The sequence below is a fragment of the Dinoponera quadriceps genome, unplaced genomic scaffold (genome assembly GCF_001313825.1).
Source record: "Dinoponera quadriceps isolate SergipeBrazil2010 unplaced genomic scaffold, ASM131382v1 scaffold46, whole genome shotgun sequence".
Lineage (NCBI taxonomy): Eukaryota > Metazoa > Arthropoda > Insecta > Hymenoptera > Formicidae > Dinoponera > Dinoponera quadriceps.
Window position 1 is genome coordinate 389115 of NW_014554488.1, and position 24195 is coordinate 413309.

General features: G+C 46.0%; 4 protein-coding genes and 1 long non-coding RNA gene across 10 annotated transcripts; 2 read left to right on the forward strand and 3 right to left on the reverse strand.

Annotated features, from left to right (window-relative positions):
- The first annotated feature begins 47 nt into the window (after positions 1–47).
- On the forward strand, positions 48–4999 carry LOC106750921. Of its 3 annotated transcripts, none has more exons than XM_014631581.1 (8): positions 48–153; positions 1004–1078; positions 1148–1360; positions 1519–1680; positions 1760–1909; positions 1980–2076; positions 2191–2427; positions 2484–4999. In XM_014631581.1, exons 2-8 carry the CDS (start codon positions 1004–1006, stop codon positions 3743–3745), a joined length of 2196 nt encoding a protein of 731 aa, XP_014487067.1. In that variant the 5' UTR covers positions 48–153; the 3' UTR covers positions 3746–4999. The 3 variants fall into 3 exon arrangements, with proteins under 3 accessions (XP_014487067.1, XP_014487058.1, XP_014487077.1); XM_014631572.1 differs by lacking the exon at positions 48–153 and adding an exon at positions 177–277; XM_014631591.1 differs by lacking the exon at positions 48–153 and adding an exon at positions 335–481.
- On the reverse strand, positions 4835–11858 carry LOC106750932 (vesicular inhibitory amino acid transporter). 3 transcript variants are annotated; one of them, XM_014631620.1, is made up of 5 exons: positions 11208–11858; positions 10627–10938; positions 10422–10554; positions 8936–10106; positions 4835–8232 (listed from the first exon to the last, which is right to left on the reverse strand). In XM_014631620.1, the coding sequence occupies exons 2-5, from the start codon at positions 10917–10919 to the stop codon at positions 8027–8029; spliced, it is 1803 nt and encodes a 600-aa protein (XP_014487106.1). In that variant the 5' UTR covers positions 10920–10938; positions 11208–11858; the 3' UTR covers positions 4835–8026. The 3 variants fall into 3 exon arrangements, with proteins under 3 accessions (XP_014487106.1, XP_014487098.1, XP_014487092.1); XM_014631612.1 differs by having other exon boundaries at positions 10627–11077; XM_014631606.1 differs by having other exon boundaries at positions 10627–11858.
- A 2838-nt stretch (positions 11859–14696) lies between these two features.
- LOC106750912 (ubiquitin carboxyl-terminal hydrolase 20) lies at positions 14697–18200 on the reverse strand. Its single transcript, XM_014631558.1, has 5 exons — positions 17555–18200; positions 15702–17456; positions 15302–15573; positions 14931–15230; positions 14697–14787 (listed from the first exon to the last, which is right to left on the reverse strand). Exons 1-5 carry the CDS (start codon positions 17971–17973, stop codon positions 14747–14749), a joined length of 2787 nt encoding a protein of 928 aa, XP_014487044.1. The 5' UTR covers positions 17974–18200; the 3' UTR covers positions 14697–14746.
- Positions 18201–18317: 117 nt separating this feature from the next.
- LOC106750956 lies at positions 18318–24186 on the forward strand. Its single transcript, XR_001375007.1, has 3 exons — positions 18318–18373; positions 18431–18558; positions 23513–24186. It is a non-coding gene; the product is annotated as an uncharacterized LOC106750956 (long non-coding RNA).
- Positions 18702–22852, reverse strand: LOC106750905 (centromere protein J). Of its 2 annotated transcripts, XM_014631545.1 has the most exons (4): positions 21892–22852; positions 19685–21807; positions 19156–19351; positions 18702–19063 (listed from the first exon to the last, which is right to left on the reverse strand). In XM_014631545.1, the coding sequence occupies exons 1-4, from the start codon at positions 22837–22839 to the stop codon at positions 18932–18934; spliced, it is 3399 nt and encodes a 1132-aa protein (XP_014487031.1). In that variant the 5' UTR covers positions 22840–22852; the 3' UTR covers positions 18702–18931. The 2 variants fall into 2 exon arrangements, with proteins under 2 accessions (XP_014487031.1, XP_014487023.1); XM_014631537.1 differs by having other exon boundaries at positions 19685–22852.
- Positions 24187–24195: the final 9 nt, after the last annotated feature.

Genomic DNA, 24195 nt, shown 5'->3' on the forward strand with positions numbered 1-24195 from the left:
AAGGTCGCGCCGAGTCGGCGCACGAGGAGTGACAGATGCGCCGAGTGCGGCCGGGAGCGGTTGTGCGTGTTTCCTGCGTCTGACATAACAGTTGCGTGCGATGTTCTGAACGTCAGCTCGATCCACGACGATTCTTCCGCAGTTCGTTTCAACGTACGTTGTCATCCTGTGCGCGATCCGATCTCCTTTCTCATCTCGAATCGCTCGCGTCGATCGGACACACCGAGCGTGTTCCCATTCAGGCTAGAATTCGATGCATGAAAAATGTGTTCTAACGGTACCGGGATACTCTCTCTCCTCCCCCCCTCCCCCTCGTAACAGATCTCATTCGCGCCGCTCGTTTGGTGCGACGTGGTGCGCGCATCCTCGTCAACGCGGCGAGTTTCTCCCGAGTTTCCAAGTTGCATTCGCGCAACGCCTCTCCGTGGTGGTGCATCGCGCGACGAATTTGCGCACCGTCGACTTATGCGCCGCGGAAAAAGTAATGTCCTACTTGACTTTTTACGTCGCGGACGCTCGGAGCCGTGTCGGATCGTTCCGAGCCAGGGAAAATCCGCTCGATTCTCGCGTTTCCCCCCCTTTTTTTTTCTTTTTTCCTCCGTTTCGTTCCTTTTCCTCGGGTAACGCTCGAGATGCGAGCGGCGACGGAGCAACGAATCGACGGGATCTGCGCGTAGATCGGGGTCGGCCATTCGCCACCGACCGCTATTTAGAGGCTAGAGAATTCGGAAGTGACATTCCTTTCGCGACTCCTATGACGTGCCGGGACGTGACACGAATACCCACCGAATCGCGCGTGTCGTCCTGTTAAATGATTTGGATTACCGTTGTTAGGAGTGCCTCCCGTGATACTTTCAATGAAGATTCAAACAATTAAAACGAATAATAATAAAAACATATAATAATGAAAACAAATAACGAAACAATTCGACGCTACACAATACTTTGCTCTGCAATTTTCACTTGTGATTGATCACTAATCTGATTTTTCTTTACGTTGCAGATGGCAGCTAATGCTCTCGAAGAGAAGATTAACAAGATAAAGCAACAAAATGAAGAAATCAGGAGAAGATATGAGGTAAGAATTAAGTGACTTTACTAACAAGTACTTACACGACATAATATGATAATGGATTTTGTCATTTAGGAAGTGGAGGAAGATAAGAAAAATGCAGCTAAATTGAATGCACTAGTACAAATGGTACCATCTACAGATTGGCCCGAGAGGAAGGAGCCACCAGAATTTTCTAATCCACCTCGAGCGAGCAATAAACCGAAGCCTGTCAAAGAACATCATGAGCACATTCAGCAATATCACGCAGCTAGTGGAGAAGGAAGGAAAGTTCACACTTTCGCTCAGGTACATAAAAGAAAAACTATATTCGAATAATATATTTAGTAACAATAATTTAATTTAACAGGTAATTATAGTTATATCAATTTATTTCAGTTAATTTTAGTTGTAAAGTTGGACGAACTTGTTTCAACTCGTTAATTTTTAATATATTACCGTTACAGGGACAAGGGCCTCCACCTGACCCTAAATATAATTTCCTAGCCGATTCCGAGAGAGAGGAAGGCAATATGGAGAGTATAAAGGACAATCCTCCAAATAGAGGACAGAAACACCCAAGAGGCACATTCAGGAGGAAACTTGGAGGAAAGGATGGGATGCAAAGAGTGAATAAATCTTCAACACATTTCAAGTGTATTTGATCTCATTTATTCTTTTATAATAACTTTGCTTTGCCCGTAATAGGATTACAGAACGAACAGAGGACCGCACAGGGACGAGCATCAGCCGGAATACGAGGCTTGGAGAGCGGAGAGAAATCGCATCGACGAGGATCGCATCAGCAGGCAGAGAACGGCGGAGGGTAATTGGCGCAGAGAATGGGACAACGACAAAGTGAGAGCCGTCGAGATTATGCAAAAAAAATGTTACACGCATAGACATTGCATGCGTGTGATTGTTGCAGGCGCACATCATGAACGAGGTGACTAGATCTGAGGCAAAATTAGGGGATTACGTGAAGAAGGATCATAAAGATTACGATAGAAGATACCATGTTAATGGTGAGAACCGATCGAGAAAGATGACGCTTACATAAAGCGCAACTAAGGAATCACAGAGAGTCTCTCGTATTTGTATTCTTGTTACTAATTGGTACATGAAATTTCTTCTCGTAGGAAATGATTATGCACACCATAATCGCGGTGGTAATCATCGTTCTTATCGCGGGAATTCGAAGCATTTTCATAGTAATTATGAAAATCGCTCTAACAACGCGTACCATCAGGATGGACACACGAAGAATCCTTTGTCACCCGGTTCTGAAGGTAGAACCGTTATCGCTACCGACAAAGGCATCAAGGTTACTCTGAATCAAGGAAATATGACGAAAGGTCCAGTGACCAGTGTCAAAGGTATGTTGAAAGTGCACTTAACGCTAGAACCTCTTTAAACCAGTTGTTCGTTTCAGTGAACTCGCCGAGTATCGCTGGAACAGGTAGGGTAGGGCCGCGACAAAGGAGCCGCGTCACGTACAGCAGTCACTCGGACGTTGAGGTGACTTCCGGCGAAACCGACTGCTTTTCACGGCCGAAGTCCTTCGAGGACAAGCCGAAAGGTATTTATCACGATAATCTCCAAAGATCCCCCAATGCACGAAAAACGCAGCCATTGCAGAGGAGAAAAGACATTGGCAATAAGTCGCCTTATTTCCGCAAGAAAGAGATCGGGAGGGAAGATATCAACGAAAATGCGCAGAAACCGCACGAAGTGGAATTGAGGCCATCGCAGGCACCGGAAGAGTGTAAGGATTCACGAGAACTTGAGTTCAAGCCTGAAAAGCTGGAAGAAGAAAATAATGCGGAATCACCGAGAAATGATGATACGGATGTAAAGGAAAGCGCTGCTTCCAGTGAATCTGGCGAGAAAGCCCGAGAATTAAATAATTGTGATAATCAGAGCAATGATTTAAATACACAAACGAATGTCAGTGAAGTTTGCGCAGAGGTAAAAAGCGAATCGACTTTGACAAATTTGGAACCGGTGCCTGCGTCACAAGTTCAAATGGAGATCGAAGCTTCTGCCGTTGAAAATGAATCGAACGAGACGGAGATTGTTCAAGCGGCTGCTTCGTCCGAGTGCAAAGTAGCTGAAACGGATTCAACATCAGCGACGAAAGAAGATAACGATAATGATAAGAATGAAGAGAAGTTTACGGTAGACACACTGTGTGATGTTAACAATGAATCTGAGAAAATTACGAAGAAAAATGAAGACTCGAATTTGTCAATGAAGCAAACTGAGGAGATCGTGAGCGATAACTGTGATAGAAAGCGAATTGAGAATACGAACGAGCAAGAGAACGATGTCAAACGTGATGCGGAAAATTCTCCAAACGAAAAAAAAGCTGATAACGCAATAAGCTCGTCTCCAACTGATTTGTGTTCCGTGACGGGAAAAAACAAGTCGGAATGTGATGATAAAGCTTTAAAAGAGGAAAAAGTTTTAATAGACGATAAAATCGCTGCTCCCGACGAAAAAATTAATATCAACGATAAACAAGCTACAGAAATGACACGTATTAATGAAACTCAAGAATGCACAGTCGTTAATAACAACGAGGAAGAAAAGAACGATACTGCAAATGACAAGACGGTGGAGTCTTCAGAAGGTGTTCTGCAAGTAGAAAAAGAGAAGGCACTTTCAAACGAAGTGGTCGAAGCTGAAAAATAATAGAAAAGAGATATGAGGTAAAGAGGAAAAAATATGTACGTATGTATGTATAAAAATGTTACAGACGTAACTACAAGTTACCGATAACGTGATAAGAGACGAAGCTTTTATAATTATACTTGTTGAAACGTGATATATCTCAAAAGTCAATTTTTATGGCAATATACGAGTTAAATATGGAGTTATTCGAATAATAGTTCGGGAGAAAGCGAGTTTTTATTGTCGAGACAAGACACACATCCGAGTATCGCGTGGACGATTATCATCAGCATAGCCGAGTTATATAACACCGCGACTTTTTTTTTATTTCAGAATTTTATAGCCTGTTGTATAATATCTATTCCGTTTATATAATTTTATTTCCGATTCTCATTGGATGCTGAGAATCCGGATAATATAATGCTTTATGTATGTATTACACATACTATAGATTATTTTATGTTAACAGAAAGCACGGCGTTCGTCGAAGTGCATGTTACTCTCTATGACATTTCTGAATCATTTCACGTGAAAAGCGTGACTGAAAATAGAACTCTGTTCGTGCATGACAATCAAGAAATATTTTTTTATAATTGGCCTGAGAACAATCAACGGCAGTGTTTAAGATTAGCGAAAACTGTGAAATCATGTGCGACGAAATATTTAACGAGCAATGTTGATTTTATATGCATAAAAAAGTATAGACGTGTATAATATATCCGAGCAAAGGTAACTTCTGCCAATTGGAAATGTTGTTCGACTTCATAGTTTATACATATTTATTTATATTTTATTGCTTGATAATATTTATATTTTTTACTTATTTCTTTTTTTTTCGTTGCTCTTAAGATTCGTTGGAAGGTAATTATTACAAAATCCACGAAAGCCCATGCGACTCAAATCGTCGTTGAATTGAACTCCAAATTGTGTACCTCTTCAAGAGAACAAAATCATATAGAGAATACGCACACATATTCGATTATTAATTTTTTTTATAATTCATATATACCATATTAGAGAAATATCTAAACTAGTAGCCGAAGCCGGTCGTCAAGAACGACAGTAGTATAGCTGAGAAGAGCTCTTCTCTCAGAGCTGAGCCTGTTACTCTCGTTTTCTTTCTTAATCATTGAAGAGGAAAGGCGTAACGTTGCCATATCCAGTACTGAGAAATTTGAAGCCTCCATAATTTTTGTTATTTTCAGCCATAGCCTTTTGCATTTCTAAGGATACTTTAATGTGAGAAAAAGTGGCAATAAAGTATTGTTAACGAATCGAGTCGCGTTTAATCTGTCAAAACACCGATCCAAGATCCCTCGTTCACGAAACTCCTCTTACAAATACACGTCTGAAAATAAGCGAGGAAAACTTCTTCACAAAAACAGGAGAGTAACGTAATTGTAGTAATGTTAGTCTGTAATTTGTATGTAATTTACCTCTTCTGTGAGTTCTCCCTAGTGATCATTCTTTGCATGAGATGATGCGATTAGTCTGTTCGTTTTAGCTGAATTAGCTGCACCAGTTCAGGAGATTGACATATACATTGAAGCGTATGAAACGTACATGCAAGATTCTCACGCTTCAGTGTGCGTGAATTTCTTGAATTAGTGCAGCTAGTTTAGCTGGCAAAAAAGAACGGATTACGTAATTCTGGGTGAAGATGCGAATGAAGAACGATACGAGTCCGTAAAATTTTGTCGATATATTTTCACCCCTCGTATACTCACATACGGATAATATATTTTCATATATTCTCGTTAATATACGGAGGCCGTTTTACATCATCTTGTAACGTTTATAAGTAATATTCTGCCTACACAACACCGAGATGAGGTTCGCTCCTCTCGAGACGCCACAAAATATGGATATTTCTGCGAAAGCGCTTTACAAGCCTACAGATGCCCGCGACAAGGACATCGAAGTCTCCGGATAATGCCTCTTCGTGGTTCTCTTTGACTACCGTCTTCGTCCGTAACATATTTCCTTAACTATTCCTCTAAACCATTATTCATCCTCGTTGTCAGCTCGATGACTATACGTTGACAGTTTCGTAGGGTAAATAACGTTGCTATTCGATCCGTATTCTCTCTTTAGATTGCCGCTTCGCAACCACGAAGAGGATTCCGATGTGTGACACCCGTCTAACTATTTTTCTGATAATTGTTGTCGATATAAAGAAGATGATCCCTCATTAACGCTCTAAATTGATTTCTCGTGAAACAGCGCGATGTTACTTACATTGTGTCATCGATATATCCTTTGATATGAAACATCAATTATACCATGATCGTAACCTTACATGTTAACGCTTAACGCCTACAACTCTCGATATAATATTCAATATCATTCGACAAAAAATCTTTGCTCAATAAATAGTGATACATCATTACCATTATTGTTAGTATATATGTGTGTGTGTGTATGTGTGTGTATGTGTGTGTATTTATATATATTTATATATGTATATATTATTGTTATTATCTTGATCGACGTCGTCGATCTGGAAGACATTATTGGAAGACTCGTTTCACGATCGTTAATTTTCCGTGTCTGCGGAACGCCGACGCTGCGAGGGAAAACGGTAAGTCCAAGAATCCCTGGAAAGGAATAATCGCAGTTGGAACGTTCTGTATATACTCGGGAGTATATTCGGTGATCCAAACAGCGCAACCTAAATAGCAAGATGACACCAAATGACGTAATAACGTCTTAATGATATCTCTAATGTCAGTAAGATATCATTAAAACGTCATTTGATGTCACCCTGCTATTTGAAAAACTTCTAGAAAAATCTTACATTCATCTAAACGACGTCTTACTTTTTCGGACGTCTTTTAAATATCTTCAAGACTCTCAGCAGTCTATACTGCCCGGGAACGTATAGCGAGTCTTAGTGTTATCTAAATATCTACGAGAAGAAACGAGAATCTCGATCATTATTGTCCGTACGTTCTGATCCCGTTTCCCTCGAGTCGTCGGAATACCTCGCAGCTCTCACGGGACGTCTCTACGTTTGTTTATACTCGCTCCTTAAACTAACGTGCGACCTAACGATACGTATCTCTGTCAGATCTTGGAAGACGTTGGATTAAACGGCTTAATTGTACTCGGTTGTACATACATAACTGCTGTTGGCGCATCCTCTTGCGTCCTGTTAAATATACGGCGGCACGGCGGGCTCTTCTCGCAGGCTCCAAAAAACGCGTCCGTTGGATTACCGTTGTCGTGATAATAAATGAAGAGTTTTTGCAATATTAAACGCTAAAGTGCATCTCGATAATCATAGCCAGCACTTCAAATCCATAGTACGTAACACAAACTGTAAACCGGCAAACACCAACTAACAGTAACATAACATTAATGTTATAATTTCCCACTCAAGAATATAAGTGTAATTATAACGCGCATGCTATGTAACAGTTACATTTTTGAGTGGGAAATTATAATATTGATGTTATGTTACTATTAGGTGTTTGCTGGGTAGATTCGCAGTACTGGCAGTGAATATCGGAACGAACTTTAGCGTTTATCATATCTAAGAGATGATATTGCAAAAACTCCCTAATACATTATGCGTTTTCGTGAACAATTACATCGTGGCAAGAGAAACTCGAACTTCGAATTATCAGGGGTTACGATCGAACGGTCCAGTTTGCTGCTGTGAATGTTCGATGAATCACAAATCATATAACCGTGTGTCCCGTGTTTCTCCTTGATGCAATTTTTCACAAAAATGTGTGTGTGTGTGTGTGCGGTTTTAATACTCAGGGTTTTTACCAAATTATCCAAACGCTCATGCACAATCGCTTCATTCTTTTTACGACTCGAAATTTTGAAAATGCGACGCGTTCCGAAATCTGTCGAGAAAAATAGCCACGTTCAGCAGAACGTTTATTTTGCAACTATTGGCAGCTTTCTGAGCTGAGATTCGATTATTCTTTTAGATTTAAAGGAATAATCCAATCTCAAGAAAACAGTTCCAACAGTAGTAAAATAAATATTCTGCCGAATGCGGCCGATGTTCGAATCGATCGTACGCGACCGCCGCGCCGTGCTGCGCCGTCGCGACTAACTATTCAACGCGTCGCGCGAAAACGATACCACGCGCAGGCTTGAGTTCCGCGAATACAATTATAAAATCCAAAATACGGTAACAGTAGTCAACTATATAAGTTAGTTAGGCTGTACTCCTCGCAACTGCATCGTAAGGAAGACTCACGGAAGGTACACTTCTTATAAATCTCTCTCTGTGGGATATCGTCACGTTTTAATCGAGCGCGCTCGCTAGATCTAAGCCTCGTTTTATCTACAAAGCTCCCGGAATAAGTGGAAAAACAATCGCCGTGGTTGGAATGCGCGGCGAGTGGTGATGGATGGCTGTCGCGAATAAACGCGAGCGCGGAGATTCTCTCCGGCGCTCGCGCTCTCCGTCTCGACGGGCCGAAAGAATCGCGCGACCTCGTCGTCGTCGAATGTAAAAGTAACATAGAAACGCCGATGCGATGAGGCTGAAAGTAGGTACATGTTTACACATAATGCAAAATTATTGCGCTAATTGGCCACGGCTCTGATCGAACATGCGACGCGAAATAGCCGAGCCTCGACTTGCCGACGCGTCTTCGACATCTCTTCCGGAGGCATTGCTCGAAAGTCATTTCATAAGGAAACTTACTCGGTGAGCAAGAAATCATTCATATAACATAGATATAATTAGACATAATTATATATAACTCTTGCGTAAAAAGTATTATTTGCTGTGATAAATTATTGTTGCTGAATAGTTTTAATATTTATCATTAGCCAATCTATCACAGCCGATAGTACTTTTCCGTAAGGGAAAACGTCATATATAGAATATGCCCATAAATGAAAATATATAATTATATATAATAATATATAATTACATATAAGAAATTTTTTCCTGGGAAATAATAGTTTACATAGAAAACATTTGTGAAATATTACGTCAAAATATTTCTAAAATTCATATAAAGTCAGTGTTTAAGAAAATCGATTTAATATTTCTTGCTTATCGGGTAACGCATCCTCCGGTTGTGTATATCAGATTGGGTCATTTTATGACGCGAGCTCCCGTTAATCCCTAATTCGCAGTGCGTCTGCTGGCGTCGGAATCGAGGACCGGTGGAAGACGAACAACAACGAACGAGCCGAGACGACCTGAAGGGCGCGAGATCGCTCAGAAGGGCATACCGATCTTGAAAGCCTTGATGAGCGCGGAGCCGGAGTCGATCACGCCGACCACGCCGAAGATGACACCGAGGCTGATGACGCAGTAGTCGTATGTGACAGCGCCCAAATCCATCGAGTTCCCCTTGAGTTTCAAGTGGAAGTAGCACGGCCAAATGAATGACAGCATAGTGCCGGTGAACGAGCCGATGAAGCCCATCAGTATGCTGAAGTGGGGTATGAAGATCGCCATCAGAATGGTGAACACGATCACGCCGATTCGCCAAGCCAGGCCCCAGACCTTGAGCTCGCGGTCCACCGTCCAGATGGTCGGGAAGATCGTCTTCGGCCGGCCGCGGAAGAAGGCCCGCTCCAGGAGCTCGCACGCGGCGTAATACGGCAACGGATACGAGAGCACGGCCTTGACCACCAGGCAGAGGTTCACCAGGCCCTTGAAGCCGGCCGAGTGTAGATTGTTGGTGATCACCTGCTGCGTGTCGTTCTGGAAGGTCAGGAAGCAGATCCAGCCGAACAGGGACTTGAACGCGGCCGCGGCGATATGGCTCCAGTTGAGCATCCAGTCGAACTTGGAGCGATCGATGAGATTGCCCTCGAGGGTCGGCAGGAAGATCTGCGACGTGTAGCTGAAGACGATCACGCCGAGCGAGATGGGAAAGTTCTCCGTGTCGAACGTCCACTTCACCTTCGACCAGCCCCAGTCACCGATCTCCAGGATGCAGTAACCGATGATGATCGCGTTGATGAAGAGATGAGACATTGTACACCAGAAGCTAAGCATGGAGACGTGTTGCAGCGACTTGAGGAAACCGAGCGGCAGCAGGAAGATGCCGATCAGCATCATCCAGCTGCGTGTATCGATCGCACCCTCTGGGAACGTGCCGATCATCAGGTCGCCGCACACGACCACGTACAGGATACAAGTCATCAGCAGCTCGATGATCTGCGCGATGTTGACGGCACGGGTGCCCCATGTCGGACCGAAGCATTCCTTGGCGATCGCTACGTACGAGTCTCGCACGCGCACCCGTTGACCGGTCACCGTGTCCAGCTCGTAAAGACACTCGACCAAGATCTTGCCGGTGTAGCAGCAAATGTGCGCGATGCCGATCATCGCGGCGATCGCCCAGTAGCCGCCGCGTAGAACGGCGAACGGCAGCGAGACGATGAACATTCCCTGGACATCGATAAATGCCCGTGTGTGTGTGTGAGAGAGAGAGAGAGAGAAAAGAATTTAATACCCCAGATATACATATTTCGGTATATTGTCTGTATCGTGATTAGTATAAATATGTTAAGATGTATACAGCAAACATTTTGTCAGTATATAAAAGAAGATCATCTGACGTGAAAATTGCGGCAACATTCTGATTGCAGCTTATTTTAGCCGAGAAAGAACGCAATGAAATAAAATAAAATTCTTATAGTAATAACATCCTCCCTTTATAATAAGCTAATTGGCAAATCGGGTAATTATAATGTCTACCGATACCTGAATAGCGTTTGTGACGTTCCAGGCGGCCTGCCATTCGTTGATCTTGACACCTGCCGCGCCGAACTCTCCGCCGCCCTCGTCGTACTCGCTGAATTCACCGCTACTCATGCTCCCGGCCCGGATTTTATCCCTGAAATCGAGACGCAGCCGAGATGACAGGCCCGCGGAAGAACCAACCCGAATCACCGATACGCGTCCTCACCCATTCCTCTGGTAGCTGAAGGAATCCTCAGCTACCGCCGGGTCTTGATAGGCCTGGTCCCCGTTCATCGTCATCATTTCGGTGTTGTCGCCGCCCTCGTCAAATGACTTAAACTGACCGTCCCGGCCTTGGCCCGTGCTACCGCCGCCGTCACCTCCGTCGCCGCCTCTGCCAGCACTGCGGATCAGCTCCATGCACGGACTGTTCTCCGGCCATTTGGCCTTCAAGGTCTCCCAGGCGACGCTGACCGTAGCTCCGAAGGAGGGTATGTAAAATCCACGGAAATTCGCCATTTCTCTCTATCTGTTGCTTCTACGGCGACATGTTTACCTTGTATAATCCCTTTTACAGGAGTCTCACGCAGAAACAATTACAGCGACTGTGTACAAAATTGGGTGGTTTTTTTTTCTGAGGAGGGAGCGAGGCAAAGTATAATCCCACAGTGTGTCTCCTAGCAAGATAATCGGCGTTAGAACAATCAATGCGAGCCCGTGAAAGCATCTCCGTGGAGATCGCGAGGAACTCTAGGTCGCACAAAGGTCCTGTTCTCCCGGTTGTATCAACGAGAGGGTCGCGCTTACCGAACGACGAGAGCCCTTCCGATCTTCCGGCGTTCTTCCCCGAGGAGCTGCCGCTTGCCTGGACGGTGATCCTCGACGGTGGAGTGACGGTCGACGACGACGACGTAGACGTTGCCGAAACGGTTCAACTTAAAACGACCGCGACCCCGGTCGAAAGCGGGGCTTCATGAAGAGATGGGGGAAAGAGAGAGAGAGAGAGAGAGAGAGAGAGAGAGAGAAAAGAAGGATGGAACCGAGAGCGCGTCTAACTAGCCGGATTGCGAAGCCGCATGATGATGTTGCTCACCTACGATCTACGCCGCGACTTGCGAGGCCAGAATCGCGCGAGCCCTCGGTCCGCGGCATCGACTAGCAGGGAACACGACGCCTCAAAGGGATCGGGAGATCGGGGGAATATGGCCAGCCTCTCCTGAACGCGCAAGGCTCGATCGATGGTCCACGAGAGAGGGACGTATCATCTCGCGCGCGCCTCTCGCAGTGCTGTATCCGCACCCAGCTTCTCCCCAAAGCGGGGGGTGAGACGGAGCATCCCCCGAGAGCGAGAGAGTCGGATAAGTGCACCGCCGAACATAATCTGTAGTATTCGGTTGTACCGTCCGTGCGCTAAGAGGCGTAAAGAGATTACGAGTTTGAACGATAGTCTTGTATCTATCAATGTATGATCAATCTATTTATTTACTTATCTATTTATATATGATGTCGAGGCTCAGCAGAAAATGATGATAAATCATCGTCGTCTTCGAAGAAGTGCTTGTTTTGCTCGAATCACGATTAATCGCAATTAATTTGCTCGCGTGCGTTTCGTGAAAAAAAAAGAAATAAGACAGATTCAAAAGTCTCTCAATGATCGTAATGAAATTTATTGAACGAGACTGCGAGATTGGATGTGCAGCATTTCGAGAGCAAGTCGTTGAGGATCCTAAATTACACTCAGAGTACCGCTTCGATCGGATCCACGGCACGAAGGATCTTGACCTATCAGAGTTGCCACAGAAAATGAATTTTGAAATTCCCCGACGATTTCCACATGACGGTGGAGAATTTTCCATTAACAATATATAATCTCAAACTCTTTAACGTTTAGAAGCAACACAAACTTAAAAAAGTTTAATAACATAATCCTGAAATTCAGACGAACGATAAATAAATGAGTATTGAAGAAAAGAATACAGTTGATAATATTTAAGGGAATTGTGAGCAAAGTTAAAAATTCCAGGTTTTTCTATATCTTTCCCTGACTTTTCCAGGTTTTTCAGGTTTGTGGCAACCCTACCTATACTTCTGTCCGGTGATCGCGGATTTTTTATTCGGCAAGATTTGCCGCTTCGCAATACAGATTGCGCATGAGTCGCATGAGAGATCGGAATCGGGATCGACGGTGGATCTCGAACGGATATATGAGATAGTCTCAGTTTCAATAAATAAAGAAACCAATTTGCTTTTATTATGAATCTCTTCGCTTTTACCGTAGTGTAGTTAAAGATAATTAATCTTAACTTTACAGTTGTTTGCATCCCCGCGAGTATGCAAGTCGAATTGCACTGTGTTCTCCTTTCGCATTCTCAGATCGAGAGAGAGAGAGAGAGAGAAAGAGACTGGCGCTGCGACGCACCGCACGTCACAATGGGATCACCCGGCCCCGCTCGGAAGAGGAGCAATCCTCAATACGATAAAACAGGATCCATGAAAAAAACAACCGAGCTTAACCACCCTAAAAAAAAGTGCCACGCAAAAAAGAGGTACGTGTGTGTGTGTGTGTGTGTGTGTGTGTGTGTGTGTGTGTGTGTGTGTGTGTGTGTGTGTGTGTGTGTGTGTGTGTGTGTGTGTGTGTGTGTGTGTGTGTGTGTGTGTGTGTGTGTGTGTGTGTGTGTGTGTGTGTGTGTGTGTGTGTGTGTGTGTGTGTGTGTGTGTGTGTGTGTGTGTGTGTGTGTGTGTGTGTGTGTGTGTGTGTGTGTGTGTGTGTGTGTGTGTGTGTGTGTGTGTGTGTGTGTGTGTGTGTGTGTGTGTGTGTGTGTGTGTGTGTGTGTGTGTGTGTGTGTGTGTGTGTGTGTGTGTGTGTGTGTGTGTGTGTGTGTGTGTGTGTGTGTGTGTGTGTGTGTGTGTGTGTGTGTGTGTGTGTGTGTGTGTGTGTGTGTGTGTGTGTGTGTGTGTGTGTGTGTGTGTGTGTGTGTGTGTGTGTGTGTGTGTGTGTGTGTGTGTGTGTGTGTGTGTGTGTGTGTGTGTGTGTGTGTGTGTGTGTGTGTGTGTGTGTGTGTGTGTGTGTGTGTGTGTGTGTGTGTGTGTGTGTGTGTGTGTGTGTGTGTGTGTGTGTGTGTGTGTGTGTGTGTGTGTGTGTGTGTGTGTGTGTGTGTGTGTGTGTGTGTGTGTGTGTGTGTGTGTGCAGTGGCAAATCTACTAGATTGCAACGGAAATCTCCTGCCTTTCTTCGGAAACGAGCGACATAATCGCCAACGTTCCTCGTACGTATCACGCTCGATGTTGCATACCGAGTTACAGTTACGCCTGGTCGTGTCGCGTTAACTCGGAATTCCTTCCGCTTTAAAAAAAAAATAAAATCGCTTTATCAGTCTTCTCCCACGTTTTGTCCGAACAAAAGAAACTACCACCAACAGAGTAACAATGTTTCATTTGTACACACGAGTTTACCGGGCGAACGAGAAACAAGGAGAAGAAACTTAAATAACTAGCCCTTATATGTGCAGGAATGACACAGGCCTCGCGTTTGCGCACCGACCGTCCCTACCGTCGTTTCGATTGCTTCTGTTGCCGATGAGATTGATAATCTTCCGTGAAATTATTTTCGCTTCGGGTGACACGCCTGTGGTAACATACGACGTTGTTCACGCGCGTTAAAATAATTTAGCACGGACATCACATCGGAATCGGCACGACGCGTCGTAGCCGACGATCGGTGCGAACCGAGCCATACGCACGCACGCACGTACAGCGAATGTATAAACATCGAAAATTGGATTCGCTATAACGAGGTCGCGATTACGGCCTAGACTTTGGGCGAGAGATACGAACTACGATCTGTATTTAAATAATACATATGACCTATAACAAATTTTTCCTTTGTACTATTTAAACTATGTTTCCTACCATATTCAATATTCCCATCGATGAAATCGATATTAATTTGAAATTAACAGGACGCACAGCTTCGATGGGACTGAAACAACCGTTTTCCAAAGCGACAGCTTGTGCGGACACAAATCCTTTGACCTCTTTTGGAACGAAATAAGAGACCTGTGCATCTTGTTTCCGACCTTCATCGTGAGAACGAAACCAATATGACACAATGTGGTCACTTTGTACAATCGAAATTTTACAATAAAATATAGCAAGGGTGGCTTTCTCACGAGAGAGAGAGAGAGAGAGAGAGAGAAATACTTTGAAATTTCCAATTGTACAAAGCCTCTCAGGGAAATGCTCTCGATTACGTCGTGAGAAATCGTTCGTGGAATTTTGGATCATTGCGGCGCGTCATCCGGTCGCTTCGCTGTCCCCACTGCGAAGATTGTCTCAGTTCCAAGATATCATCCGGACCATTTCTCGTCTGCGTCTCGCCTGTGGAAACCTAACGAGAAAGTGCCAAACTGTTCGAACCGTGTGTATTCGTGTGGTTGTGTGTTGTACAATCTCAAAAGTGGAACAATTAGATTTCGACTTGGAGAATCAAAGGAAATGTTTTCGGGCGACGGAAGGGAACGCGCTACTCACTCACGTCCCTCTGCGTCTGATGGGAGTCGCTATCCGAAGTTAGGCTCTCGATAGCACTGTCTTGCTGCGAAATGGTCTCCGAGCTCCTGGTCGTGCAAAGTTTGTTGGACTTAGCCTCTACTGCGCGATTACATTTAACATTCGGATCTATCAAATTCGAATTCGACGCGGAATGTATAGAAACGTTAGGCTGAGCGGGCACCGGGCGTTGGCACGAGTGCAGCATTAGTTCTGGTCCTCCGCCGTACGTCGTGAGGAAGAACTGCCACAGCTCCTCAGGTATCTGGCCGTAATCCGAGCCTGTGGGCAAGCGAGAGAACGCGTTTGTAGAGAGACAAGTTCGCCGAATTAGAGGTACTGATGCAACTCACCGACTTTGAGACTGTTTTGCCCGTTCTTATTAATAACAATGGAATTATTATCGATTGGTCCTGGTGGCTGCGTCTCTTTGCCGCGTACGAAGCTCTGCCATTGTCTCAGCCAAGCCATAGCCAGTCCGTAGATAGCCGTGGGATTGTCGGTAGTGTGGTTCAGCCGTTGGAACAGCTCCATTTCGTATTGCCTGCGTTTCTGCAGGGATTCGTACTTTTCCTCGCAGGTCGGACATTGGTACAGGTGTGTGCACGCTGGCCCTCCGCCGAATCTGAAGTGAGGTGAAACGGATAAGTACGTGGAATGTCAATTTGAAAATTAATCGGATCATGTTATCCGATACTATGTGTCTCTATTATGTGAAATTACGAGGTTGAAACACCTACTGTATAAACTTACGCATTATATAAATATTCCCAGACCGCTTGAGGTATGGGCATGCTGATCTTGTCGACGAACTGCGCCCTCACGGGAATCACACCTCCGTGCGGGCACAGGAAGTCTGAATTGTCGATCGGTCCAGGTTCGGAGAAGGTGTTGAAGCGATTGATCCATTGCCGTGAAACGAAGAAGTTGAGGTCGGACAGCTCACGGGACGATATCTCCATCAGCTCTATCGTCTTGTCGCGCAGCTGCAGCATCTCCGGCGACCACTTCTTGTAGAACAGCACGTAAGCCTCGCAGTGCTTCACCGTTTCGGGCGACACCTCGGTCACGCATTGGTCGTCGAACTCGTACCACTTGTTGGCGATATGATTGAGCGCGTAGCACGTGTAATGTCCGCCACCAGCGGTGCCGTGGTGGCAGATGACCGATATCAGGTTATAGGTGGCGACCTTGGACACGCACTCCTTATGAAGGTAGGGTCGCATATCGAGGCCCTCGAGCGGAAAGGACACGTAGTTGGCGATCTTCGAGCTGAACATGAGCTCGTGGCGGAATCGCTTGAGATGGACGCAGAGTATCTCGGGCAGCTCCAACACCTTGGAGAACTTGATGCCGTTGCGCAGCTTGTTGCACTTCTCACAGCTGTACATGTTGTCGCCCTTGAGCTCGTCGGCGCTGAAGAACGCGGAGAGGCAGTCGTGCAGGCTGACCACCGGTCCCCAGAACCACGAGCGCATCCACTGCAGGAACCACGACAGCCAGCCGGACTGGTTGGTCACGTAGACCACGTCCGAACACGGGCCGGCTTTCTGCGGAGTCAGCGAGCCTTGGTGCAGCATATCGATGTGGTCTCTGCTCGGAATGGGCAAGGACAGGTCCTGGAAGGTCTCCACGCGGGTCGAGATTCGGTCGCACGTCAGGCACTGCACGCTGCTGAGTAGCTTGCCGTCGAACGTATCGCTGATGATGCTGCGCGTCTTCATCTGCTTCTTGGTGCGGTGCTTGGTCGGCGAGCTCTGCGGCGAGCGTTGCTGTGGCGCGAACGTGGCCGGCTCGACGTTCGATTTCTTCATGCTCCGGTTGGTGAACTTGTTCCGGAGCTTCTCCGTCTGCGAGACGCGGGAGTACCGTCTCTTCGTGCCGCGCTCACCCTCGTCGCTCAGCGAGCTCTGTTCGCTCACGCCGGAGTCGCAGGTCTCGTACTCGGCGTCGGACTGGCTGGACGCGTTGCCGTCCATCTCGTCCTCGTCCGAAGAGTGGTCGCCGAGACCCTTCAGCCGCAGCTGCACCTCCCGGTCGTCCTCGATGTGCTCCTTCAGCTCTTCGTGCAGCTGATCCATGAAGCATCTGAGGAACTCTTGGGTGTCGTGCTGATGGTAACCGCGGAACATCGGGTGAACCGTGCGAATGCCGGAAAGAATGCCATGCGGCACGACGTAGCCCCGGGTCCTCTTGTTCCACATGTCCCGAATGAGATTTAAGTAGCTCACGCACAGCCCGGGTTTCCTGTCCTTGGACATGTAGTTGACCATAGGGCTGCAGTCCAAGAAGAACTGCGTCAACGGAGGTATGTTGGACAATGCTTGTAACGCTGCGTTCATATAGCACGTGTTGCCGATGTTCTGCAGGCCCACGAGGCCTCTCGGCTTCCCGGAGAAGTCCTTGCTCTCGTCCGAGTCTGTACTGTCGGGAGAGTCTCCGGACTTCTCGTTGAACGGGATACCCTTATCCGAATTTATTCTGTTGACGAACAACTCTCCGTAGAATCTATCAAGAGAAGAAATGTTTAACGATCAAATCACAAATAGTAATATACACTGATGCGTCATCGGATTAAGAATTCTCCACGTATCATCTGAACTTACTTATCAAGCATAAGTCTGTCCAAGCCATCCAGCTTGCACTCGACGTTGTTAGCAACGTCTCCAGCGAATTTGTTACCCATCGTCTTGAACTCCACCTGTGTAGGCGACACCGGTGGCGAGGGCACGTGTCTAGCGAAGACCTCTCTCTTGCAGGAATAGCACCATATCCTGTTGGTGGACAGGTTCATGTGGGCGCAGTGGCTCGGGAAATTCTGATTGTGTATGGTGCTGTGGTCGAGGTGAGTCTCCGCACAACCGACCCAGCGACAATCAGGAAACAAGCACAGCCAGAGGTTAGGTCCGTCCGCGTCGCAGTCACTGCACTTGACGAAACGCTCCTCCTGCGCGACCACCGCCTCGATGAAGGCGAGGTCGCCACGGTTGGCCAAGTGCGGGCAGTTTCTCACGACGATCGGCATTTCCGCGAGCTGATAGTCGTCGTCTCTTCTTCGTCGGGACTTGCGAGTCGACAGTTCCGTACAGTCCCTTCTCCGCCGAGGGATCGCACGTACACAGTCCTCCTTCCTACCTTCGTCCTCTCGCGCCTAGGACCACCGTTCGGACCTACGCGCGACTCATGACGACATGTCGCGTGTCATCGTCAACGTTGTTATCGTAGTCGCACTGCTACCTGCGCTCTTATGTCCGATTGTGATTACACGCAATGATTCGCTCAGCCGAGACTCGAACCTTACTCAATCGGTATGTACGCTAACGGTTCTTTCGAGACACCGCTGAATGACGCTGGGGAGTAGTGTTTTTTCACGCATGCGTGATGTAGCGAATCCGATGACATGAATATGGAAAATCTCAGATTAGGTAAGTAGTATGTTAATTTAATAAATATATTTGGAACATATGTTATTTGTTAAATAGGCATTCCGAAAGAGGCCATGGAGAATACAAAACTGTTAAAATATACTCAGATTGCTGGAGAAATCTAACGAGGGGTTGAAAATTTATACTCTTTTTCATGAGTTCGGTGTGTCCCGCAACATGCACGCGTAAGAACCCACAGCCATTCTGCTGATCTAACTTGTTTCGTTAGTTATTATCAGAAATAACGTAAAGAAAGATTAAAGGCGCATATAAATTGCTAGAAATATATATTCCAAATTCAGATCTCCGGATACGATTCTCAGCGACGATTTGTCGAACAAATTTACTCTTTATTCTCAACATTACCTTCACTCGCAACATTCATTCATCATTCGCTCGTCATTCGCCGTATAAAAATAGTATCTGTACACAACATTTTACTGGCAGCTTGCGTTGCAACGCTTGCGAGTGCGCAATGAGTAACGATGCGAGTTCGCGATTTCCGTGAAACTAAACCCGAGGAGGAGCCCTTGACGAACTCCAGCCTGGAGGAAGAGCTCAAGTGTCGTACGAATCCATCAGGAGATTCCCATCCTTGTCCCTTAGTCTTTTCCTCCCGCTGGAATAACGCGTTTCTTGGGTACCATCCGCGTACACCAGCTTCACAGTGCCATCGGGATATTCTCGTCTCTAAAATATCCCAACGCGTTTAAAGCACATCGAAGATATAATCCGACAGGGATGCGCGCGAATCGAATCAAAACTAAGCAGCGTTTACTTACCTTGTGCTCCTTCGTGTGGACTTCTCTTTGGCCATTTGGAAAGGTGAGGACCTTGTCGCCGTTGACGAAGGTCTGCGCCACCGTGCCGTCCGGTAACATCCACTTCTCCGTGCCGTTCGCCTGCGCTATTCGCGTAGCGCCGTCCGGGAAGGATACCTGGACAGTACCGTCGGATGTGCGCCTCTCCACCTGACCGCTGTGTATTCGTTTAATCGCGTCGATTAATCGAATGTACGAAAAGAGGCATATCGTAACTTACGGTAGAAGTGATAAATATACCAAGTTTGGTTACCAAGTTAATTTTCTTTCAACTAATTCATGGCTTTAGGTAATCATTAAACATTACCAATCATCGAACCATCAGTTTAATGATTAACCGCGAATAGAAACACAACTTTTGCATCGGTTTAAGTTTGAAGAAAATAATGAGAAAATGAGAAACCGGGTCTAAAAGTGAATAACTCTCAAGTGAACGTTTAGCCGAGCAACTAATCATTACCCAAGCCTGCAAACGGATAAAGCAACGTACTCGGGAAACTCCAAGATCTCCAGGCCGTCGGGGGTGGTGGTGTGCCACGTGCGAGTCGTGGCGTAAAAGTACTTGACCCGGCCGTCCCGCTCGGTCTCGCGGACGTCTCCGTTGTAATAGATCATCTTCGTCATTCCTTGCTCGGGGAAGACCTTCTTCACGTTGCCGTTCGGATACCAGTATTCAATCCGTCCGTCCGAATGTTCGATCTGCCTCACGATATCCTTGCTGGTGTTCGGTGCGCTGCCGGCTCGCCGACGAAGCGACACATCTCGATCTTGCGCTCCCGCCGCGTCCTCCTCGTCATCGTCCACCCGGCACGACCTGTTGCAACGTTCTGTAATGTTCGCCGTTGCACCCTCGAGATTCTCGTTCGCCGAACTGGGGCAGGATTCATCGCCGTGTTGCGCGCTCGCATCCTGCGTAGCAACGTAAGGCGAGCTCGGGTTCGCCAGGAGATCCGACATAGCGTCGTTCAGTAAATTTTTGTAGAGATCCCGCTTGCGCCGCGCCTCGTTCGCGGATTTTTCGCTGCACTTCGACGCGACCTCCCGTTCTCGCTTGGATTCCCTCTTCTTCGGGGCTGCGTGGTCGCCCGCTCGGCTCCCATCGGACGCTCTCGCGGCCGGCTCGTCTTCGTTCTTTTCCTCCTCGTCGTCTTCCTCGTGCACAGAAACGTCCGGCGAGACGGCCGACGATCGTCGGGGCGTTTTCGCTGGGGCGTTTTCCCTGGCGGAAGTCGCGACGACGGGTTTGTTAACACGGCGATCGGCAGTCTTCGCGGGCACTGCCTGCCCTGTCTTTCGGGCGTTCTTCAAGTTCGTTCTCTTGGCGGCTTGCATACTCGCTATTTCTTGCTTCAGCTTCGAGATTTCCGTTCGTAGCGCGCGCAGTTCGCTCTTGTGCCGCGATTCGGCGGCGCTCCACCTGCTCTCCTTGATGTTCAATTCGTCCCTCAGTCTCTCCAATTCGTCCTCCAGACTCTGCGCCTTCCGCCTCTCCGCCTTGTTCTGCCTCGCCTTCTCCTGAGCGTCCCGAATTCTGCTCTCCATCGCCGCCTTCTCGCGCGCCAGCCTCTTCTTTTCCTCCTCCAACTGAATCTGCACTCTTCTCTTGCTCTCCTCGAAACTCCTCTCCTTCTCCGCGTACTCCTTGCGCAGCGTCGTCTGGTCTTCCTGCAGCTTCCGGCGTTGCAGCAGCAGGGCCGAACTCTCCTTCCGAAATATGTCGATCTCCTTCTCCAGTTCCAACAGACGGCTCTTCAGGAGTTCCGGTTCGAAGGTCTTGTCAGCCTTCTCCGTCGCTGGCTCGCTCTTCAGCGCGTATTCTTTTCTCTGAGTCGACTCCCGGTGAACATCGGACAATGACGACAATGACGACGACGACGATGATAAGACGGATGGTTGCTCCTCGTCGTACGCTTCGACGACTTTTTCGTTATCGCCGCCAGGCGATTCGTCCTCGCAGCCCGCAGAGTTGTCTTCCTCGGAGACACTCAACGCTTTCATTATCCGATAATACGAGTTCTCCGTGATACTCTGCTGCAAAGACAACTGTATCGACGCGTTGACCGCCCTCTCATTGCCGTTCACTTCCCGATCGGACACGTCGGACGATTCCGACGAAGTGGTGGAACGCTCCTTACCGTTCTCTCGCTCGAGGTAACATCCCACCGAGGATCTGCTCGACGCGTTGGAGGCGTTCCCCAGGTCTATCGTTCTGTACTCGTTGTGTTCCGAGAACCTGACGCGGTGGCTCGCCGAGTCCGGATGATCGTCGCGAGGATCCTCCATGGTAACGTCTCTCTCCTCGTCGCTGTCCGTCAACGACAGGCAGGTGCCGGCACGTTCGTCGCACGGTGTGTGGCGATCTTCGTCGCTTCGTGAAATCTCATCGATCATCGGAGGACGCTTCGGCGCCTCTTCTTCCGCCGAGTCATCGATAGTTATCGTATCCCAGTAGGAGTGAATAACACCGGCGGTGTAAGAACGCTGAGGAGATTCGAATCGCTCACATCGGCGTGCTGCGCTCAGTCGCTCGTGCCGTTGCTTCGTGCTCACCGCGACACCGACCTCGCTTTCTGAGCGGTTCAGCCTTTCCCTCACTTTAAACGGCGTGGACTGCTGCAAAAACGCAAGTACTGTGCTCGACGTCGAACAGAAACTCGAGTTCTCCGCCTTTTCCTCCAAGAGCTCAAATATTCTTACCTCCTCCAGTTCCCTCTGCACCTTCGAGTCGAAATCGGAAACGCTTGTTTCCGCGAGATGTCTAGCTCCGTTAGGAGTAGTGGTCGCTCGTTTAACAGGTGTGACAGATTTATGAGAAACTTTTCCTCTCGACGACAGGACAGAAGACGATTGCTGCTTTCTATTTAATTTCTGCTCCGAGAGTGCATCTTTTTCCACTGTGGCTTTGGTGCTTCTATCTGTTCTGTCGACATGTTGCGTGTTAACGGACAAAGATGCACTACGCCTTCTCGCAGTCGTTGGGTGGGCAGAAATCTTAAACCTCGATAAACCTTGACCCTTCCTCAGGAATGGTTTCTTTGTCTTGGTCTGCGAGTCGCTGCTTGGCAAGACTGCAGATTCTCCGTTCAATTTCTCTTCCAGTAACGTCTGGAAATCTTTCTTAGACGAAGGAACAGGCATATCATCCAGGGAGACATGTTTATTCGACGCTACATTAGTCAGCGACAACGGAGCTACTCCTTCTATCAACATATTAGCGTCCAATTGTTTCTTTTGCAATATACTGAAACTAAGATCCTTCGTAGAATTTCTGCTGCTATTGACGGCTTCAGACATACAATTAGAGACCTCGGTTTCTTCTTCTTCTTCTTCATTATTGTGGTCTTCACAGGAAGCGTTAATATTTTTTACTATTCGTTTCTTTGTTTCGCTTAAAGCACCGTCCAAACTTTTTGACATTATTTCACCCTCATTTATCATGCTGTGAATAATTAACTCATTATCTGTATTCTCCATGATGTCTTGAAGATCATGTACAGAAATACCGAGTGCTTTGTAAATACGATCCTGTTCGTGACTCAAAATCTCCCTTTGCATCTGTTGCTCCTTGAAAAGTTTCTCCTGCTGTTCTGCTTGCCACTGTCTCAGTTTTTGTAAGCGCTCTGTTACAGCAGCTTCCATATTCATGGCTTGTGATATTCTGTTGAAATTAATACTAACTTAAGCATGAAATAAAGCTTCTGCTAAAAAGAATATCTAAAGTAACTAACAAATAATTACAATTTTCCCATTATTGGCTTAAAAAAAACATGTGATTTTTATTCTAGCTTTATATATTTGAACAAATTTTAAGTTTTAAACATAAGTGTACGTTTGATATATTACATAAAAAAACTAATGTGCAAATTATGAATAATCTGAGGAGTATTAAAGGCTTAATTCTTAAGAAATAATAGCTGCAATTCTGCTTTTATTTTAGATTAATGCTTATTGTCTGTAATATTATTTCATTGTTATTCAAAGCATACAAAATATACTTACCTATTAAAAGAACGGATAGTAAATTATAGGTGAATTAAACACTTGATTGTTTATTCACTTTTACACAAGATAGTATGAAAGAGTAATCTTACAAAACGTTGATTATTGACAAATTCTTCTAAAGAACTCTATTAAACGGCTTCATATTTCAAAAAAACCTTCCTTGTTATTTATTTGAACTAAACAAACCTAACTTAATCTAATCTATCTTGATCTGTACCAACTTCTAACGGCTATGACAAGTATTGTTACGACTTCATGTTGGTCGCACTGATAATAAAGATGTCTTTTCATGCTGACACCCGACGCTCATTTTTAGATGTCAAAACAGGTCACATGATCGAAGTTGTTGCTGAATGACGAAAAGAGCTGAGAGGCTGCCTCCCTATGCGGCGTAATTTGCATCAACCAATCAAATGTATTTTTAGAAAGACACCAATCAGAGCACAGTACGATGACCTTGAGTCGGGTTAGCAAATCGAAAACGCCATATGACGTCAATTTATTTCTCTATTGTTCGTTCCACTGTTGAGTCAAACTATTTGCGAAGTAATGATCTTATCGTTGAGTCATACTACTATTTTTATTTGTTGATAAAACGGATAATAATCTCACAAAATATTTTAACGCGAAATTTTAATTGAGGTTGCGGAAGTAAACCGTTTTCAAGTGCTCGTAATTAATTAAAACTACCAAAGCGGTTAAAATGACTGATTTGTAATTTTTTCTTATAAAAGTTACTCCAATTTCTAATGGTACATTCTTTGAGATTTCTCGTAATTTTTGTCACAATATGTAAATGAATAAATATTTTTTTACCTTTTCATTACGTATTTTCTCTGATTTAAACTGCTCTGATAGAAAGGTACCCGTTAATCGTCGGTAGTTTTAATGTTAACAATATAAATATATTACGTATCATAATAGTCGAGCGATTCTAGAGGGAAATTATTAGGAGCTTGCAAAAGTTGGTCGAAATGTCAATAATTTCATTGATTCAAA

Bases quoted from the DNA above. Each gene is read 5' to 3' on its own strand.
- LOC106750905 (XM_014631537.1), bottom strand. From the start codon at position 22,839: ATGAATATGGAAGCTGCTGTAACAGAGCGCTTACAAAAACTGAGACAG. The intron at 19,352-19,684 runs GTACGTTGCTTT...ACGAATACACAG, and splicing joins GAGATCTTGGAGTTTCCCGA to CGGTCAGGTGGAGAGGCGCA. The intron at 19,064-19,155 runs GTAAGTAAACGC...GGGATATTTTAG, and splicing joins TCCACACGAAGGAGCACAAG to AGACGAGAATATCCCGATGG.
- LOC106750932 (XM_014631620.1), bottom strand. From the start codon at position 10,919: ATGGCGAATTTCCGTGGATTTTACATACCCTCCTTCGGAGCTACGGTC. The intron at 10,555-10,626 runs GTGAGGACGCGT...TCTCGATTTCAG, and splicing joins TTCAGCTACCAGAGGAATGG to GGATAAAATCCGGGCCGGGA. The intron at 8,233-8,935 runs GTATGCCCTTCT...ACCTACTTTCAG, and splicing joins CATCAAGGCTTTCAAGATCG to CCTCATCGCATCGGCGTTTC.
- LOC106750921 (XM_014631572.1), top strand. From the start codon at position 254: ATGCATGAAAAATGTGTTCTAACG. The intron at 1,681-1,759 runs GTGAATAAATCT...TGCCCGTAATAG, and splicing joins GAAAGGATGGGATGCAAAGA to GATTACAGAACGAACAGAGG. The intron at 1,910-1,979 runs GTGAGAGCCGTC...TGATTGTTGCAG, and splicing joins GAGAATGGGACAACGACAAA to GCGCACATCATGAACGAGGT.
- LOC106750912 (XM_014631558.1), bottom strand. From the start codon at position 17,973: ATGCCGATCGTCGTGAGAAACTGCCCGCACTTGGCCAACCGTGGCGAC. The intron at 15,574-15,701 runs GTAAGTTTATAC...ACCTCACTTCAG, and splicing joins TGGGAATATTTATATAATGC to ATTCGGCGGAGGGCCAGCGT. The intron at 15,231-15,301 runs GTGAGTTGCATC...GCTTGCCCACAG, and splicing joins GCAAAACAGTCTCAAAGTCG to GCTCGGATTACGGCCAGATA.